At 40.9% G+C, this 5,246-nt stretch overlaps 1 protein-coding gene across 1 annotated transcript in view; it reads right to left on the minus strand.

The window, feature by feature from the left end:
* LOC131327034 (galactinol synthase 2-like) overlaps positions 1–4,237 on the minus strand; it is a 13,433-nt gene extending 9,196 nt beyond the window's left edge. The window contains exon 1 of the mRNA XM_058359998.1: positions 3,731–4,237. Within this exon, the coding sequence (XP_058215981.1) occupies positions 3,731–4,057 (327 nt within the window). The 5' untranslated portion in view covers positions 4,058–4,237. The remainder of the gene's footprint in view (positions 1–3,730) is intronic.
* Positions 4,238–5,246: the final 1,009 nt, after the last annotated feature.

Here is a 5,246-nt window from a genome sequence, read left to right on the forward strand (position 1 = left end):
GCTAGGACTGTCTCAGAAGGGATATATTAACCGAGTTCTAGAGAGATTCAATATGCAGCTTTGCTCAATAAGTGATACGCCCATTGTCAAGGGTGACAAATTTAATGAAAGCCAGTGCCCAAAGAATGACTTAGAAAGAAAACAAATGGATGAAATTCCATATGCATCAGCATTAGGGAGTTTGATGTATGCCCAGACTTGCACTAGACCGGATATTAGTTTTGCAGTAGGGATGCTGGGCAGATATCAAAGTAATCCAGGAATGGAACATTGGAAAGCAGTGAAGAAGGTTATGAGGTATCTCCAAGGAACTAAGGACTGTATGCTTACTTATAGCAAATCGGATCATTTGGATGTGATCGGATACTCGGACTCTGATTTTGCTGGCTGTCACGATAGCAGAAAGTCTACATCAGGTTATGTCTTTTTATTAGCTGGTGGGGCAGTGTCATGGAAGGGTGTGAAGCAATCCATTATTGCTTCATCTAAAATGGAGGCCGAGTTTGTGGCGTGCTTTGAGGCCACAGGACATGCGTTATGGTTGCGGAATTTCATTTCTGGTCTTGGTGTTGTCGACTCAATTACCAGACCGATGAAGATTTATTGTGATAATTCCGCTGCAGTTTTCTTCTCTAAGAATGGAAAGTACTCTAGTGGTTCAAAACACATGGAAGTAAAGTACTTGGTTGTTAGAGAACGAGTCCAGAAACAACAAGTGTCTATTGAAAACATAAGCACCACTCTTATGATTGCTGATCCGTTGACAAAGGGATTGCCTCCAAAGACATACAAAAAACATGTTATTAAGATGGGTCTTTTGAGCAATACTTGATATTAGTAGTTGAGTGATTATTGTTATTGACACTATTTAGCACAAATAAAAAATTTGTTTCTGATTTTTCTGTTTCCAATTATGCGTGCACATTTTATTTTGGATTATGTTCAACAGGAAATGTCTTGACAAGACAAATTACAGGGGCTTTAGGCATTACAGCCTAAATAATGATATTTTTCCTATTATGGACTTGATTAGTGAAGGTTATCAATGGTGTGGTGCATAGAAGGGAATGTGGCATGGTGCTATACAACCGCTATGACTCACATTGGTGGTCTGAATTAATCACAGTATTAAAGTTTCTAATTGGTTTGAACTTACTGGCTATTTTTAAATCCGTGATCACGTGTCAAAGTTTTTTAGTGTGGAGCCCACTCGAGTCATTTTAAACAAAATGCATATTTTGAAGAAATACACTTTGCATCACAATCGGCTTGATGGGCCAAGTGGGAGAATGTTAGTTTTTTCCCATTAGTGTGGCCCACTAGCCTTCACGTTTTGTGCATGTGGGACTCCACTATCAGATAAGCCAATGAAGTGATATGGTTCATTACGATAACTAATTAGAATTATAGATTAAGGAAAACTCATGATAATAAAAGAGACCTTGATGGACTAGGTGTCTTTTCATAATTATCTCTAAGGCCCTCTTCTCTCCTCTATAAAAGGTAGAATACTCACCCCTTATTCATACGGTTTTTCAATCAATTAAAGTACTGGGGTATTCTAGAAAAGTAGAGACAGAGAGAAGAAGGTGAGCCAAGAATTAAGGTGTTTCTAATTAAGGGGTTTGTTCTCTCTAATCACGATGGCCAACAAAGGTACGTTATTTGTTGTTCTTGAGATGTGTTGAATTCAAGATCCTGTTATATCTATTTTTCGCATAATAGTTTTAATACAGATATAGATTTACACCTTACATGCAAATGTAAAAGACAGACTTGTCAGTCATACATCAAGCTGGTGAAATGAGCACAATTTTGTTCACCCTTACAAGGGTATGTTCATTCTATATCTCAATACGATGATCGGAACCATTCATTTTGTCCAAATTTATTAGTTAGGTGACATTGCAAAAATTGAGTTCAATCGGATATTGTCAAGTGCTTCATCTAAAGATTCAAATTTTCAGGTGAGAGTTTTGAAGAAAATAATTAAACTCCTACATGTAGCACTTAAAACGTGTGTTGAAATTTGATCATCGAAGTGAAACACGGAATGAACATACTCTGGCTGAGGGTGAACATATATAATTGCTCTTGTGGGATGGGATAGGTATCAACACACACGTGAAACATATACTCCCTCCGTCCCCTTTTAAGTGTCCAACTTTGTAGTTCCAAATTATTAAAGAAACATTATCATTACACTTTTCACAACAATTTTTACCTCCATTTCGTTTACTTATCCTCTAATGCATGGGAACATATCATTACCCTTTTTTTTTTCTTTTCTTTTTTTGATCGGCAAAAATAATTTCATTCATCACAAGGATTTAAGATGAAATCAGTACAAGACAGTAGGAAAAGAAATGCATTGAGCAACTTCTTCTCCCAAGATCTTAACCTACTTTTCCGCCTCTTAAATTTTTGTACTATGACATTGTTAGCAAGAAACCAACAGACACCCAAAGGGACAAGCCCAAAAACACCTTATGTTTGAACAAACCCTAAAACACTCCAAACCTAAACAAGCAAAACCAGTTGCAACCTAATTGGGCCAAGCCCATTTGCAATTGGCCGGCCCACCCCAAACAAACAGCCCACACAAACCCTAAACCTAACTGTCGCTGCTGTTGCTCCCCCAAATCACCACTGGTGCACCACCTCTGGTTCCGCCACTGCTGCTCCACCACGTCCCTGTCCTCCGCTGCTGCTCCCCACGATCTCCGCTGCTGGCCGCCACTGCACCACCACAACCACCTTAACTTCACAGCCCCAGCTCTTTTCCTCCAATACCACCCAACAGATCCACACCAGCGCCCAATGGAAAGCCTTCGCCAGAGCCACCCAACAGTGACCACCAGCGGCTACCCATCGCTACTGCCAACAGTACCTCCACCGCCGCCTCACCCCGACGCCGACGTTGACTACCCCCGCCGTTAAGCACACATCGGTGCCACCCAACAGTAGCGACCGGCGGTAGATACCGAGCACAGCGCCGGAGATTAGATCGAGGATCCCCACCGCCTCCCTTGAAAATGAGGCCTCGCCAAATCCCAAAAACTCCCGCCGCCATTATTGCTGCTCGACGCACGACTGTTGCTGCTCAAAAAAACAGATCTAGTCACCCCATCATCACCTAAAAAAACCCTCAATCGCCTCAGAACACCACCACACTAACACCATTGCCGCACCCCTTTGAAAACACCCAAAAAGTCTACATGGCCTCATCTAGCTCACACCTCAATAGAACCCAAAACCCAGACAAACAACCCATACCGCTGTTACACTGCCACCACCTCCGCTGCACCACTGGCCGCTGACTACTCCACCACCACCACAAGCCCCCATCTCCTTCAAAAAAATACCACCAAAACGGGGCCAAAAGAAATGGAGTAATTAGGGTATTGGTTCAAACTTATTAGAGAGAGAGGGAAACACCTAAAGCTAGGTCGGAAACGCCCGAGGGGAGGAGGAGGAGAGGAGGTGATGCCTTCCCCCAGCAGGAAACCCTAGAAATGTGAAAGTAGAGAGAGAGAGAGTCTGAGTTCTCTTTTTTAATATATCATTACATTTTTATTCACTAACTTTTCAAAATGAAATCTACTTTCAGGAACAAAATGAAAAATGTACCAATTTTTACCCACTAACTTTACGAAATAAACATTTATTAAAGATCGTCCAAAATAGAATACTTGACTCTAAAAAAATGATGGAGGGAGTATATGTGTACCTCCCAGATACGAAGCTTGGAGTAGTTGATGGCATGATATTCCCACGCAAACTTGGTCCCGTTCTCAGGAGGGTGCACCCGCCCAATCTCTCGGACCATGCAGCCCTGAGCCACCAGCATACGGCGGTGCTCCTCTGGTACATCATTCAGCACCGCCACCACAAGCGGGTACACAGCCTTCACCTTCCTCAAGCCCTTGGCCAGCCCAACCACTCCCTTCACGTAGTCGCCGGCCCCTGCCAAGAACGTCAAGTAGACCCTGCTCGACAGGCTCGCTGCCTGGGCTAAACCCGTGGCCGTGGGCTTGGTTACACGATGAGGAGCCATTAATTGGGTGTTTGAGAAACAAGGGACAGGGTGAATCTTTATAGAGGGGAAGGAAAACGTTGGAAATACTCCGTGCTTGAGAGAAGAAAGGAGAAATACAAGAGAGAGAGAGAGAGAGAGAGAGAGAGAGAGTTTATTTCTTGATTCGGGTGAGTTCAAGCCTATGAGGTTTCATGCGACAAGCGAGTGAGTGGACAACTAATGCTCATATAAGGTGTGAATTGAAATGGCTTCCGTTTATGAAAAAACGTTGAATATGGTAGAAAATCCAGAAGGCCCATATAAGGGGTGTGATGTTGGTGAAGTTAAACAAAAAGTTGAATATGCTAGAAGATCCAGAAGGGTTTAGTTTGATGCTCTGGCTTTCATTGTGTTCTTTGTAAATGAGTGGTGAGATTGAGTCACAGAATTAATCAAGGTGTGCGTAAACTAGTCCGAATACGTGAGTTAACTATAAAAATAAGGATTAGTTTGATTAGCAGTATACTAGTATAGCGCTAGAAAGTGGTGAAAAAGTGGAAACAAATTGATATCTTAAGTATTTCTTTCGTCAATTAATTGTAGGAAAAGATGAAGATTTTTGGTATTATTTCTTTAATTAGGGTTAGGGTGCTAATGAGTTTGAGTTTAGTTGAATAGTTGATTATTATTAAGGAAAATAAGTACTTATTTTTACTTATTTTTTGAATTAAAGGTGATGTATTGTGATAAAATGACCTGTTTTGTAAAACGAAAAATTAGTACTTCTAAAAATAAGAATCTTAGCGGAACGGAGTTAGTCAAGACATCTTAAGTGTGCTTCAGCATAAAAACATATCACGAATCTAGTTGGAGTAAATCTTGATCTGAGTAATTTTCTTGAAATATATACTATTAGCCGAGTAATAAATTGTTCAAACTTTTTAATGCAAACTTACTGAATCTCGAATCTGTAAGGTATTCAGCTCCATAAACATCCGTCTCCATAGCCACATAATTTGAACCCCGAGCAAGATATGTTGTTGTCGCCTTGCCCCCACCGAATGGATTCCTTATTTTAAACGTAGTGTTAATTTTTCTGCCAATTAGTACTTGTTTTTCTTTTTTTGGCATTCCTTTAAAATGAAAACCCATAATATCATAGGGCTAGTTATGACCTAGGTCACATAATTTTTTACCCTCCACTTTCGTCTCTAATCCTCGTTTACAG

The sequence above is a fragment of the Rhododendron vialii genome, chromosome 5a (genome assembly GCF_030253575.1).
Source record: "Rhododendron vialii isolate Sample 1 chromosome 5a, ASM3025357v1".
Taxonomy (NCBI): Eukaryota; Viridiplantae; Streptophyta; class Magnoliopsida; order Ericales; family Ericaceae; genus Rhododendron; species Rhododendron vialii.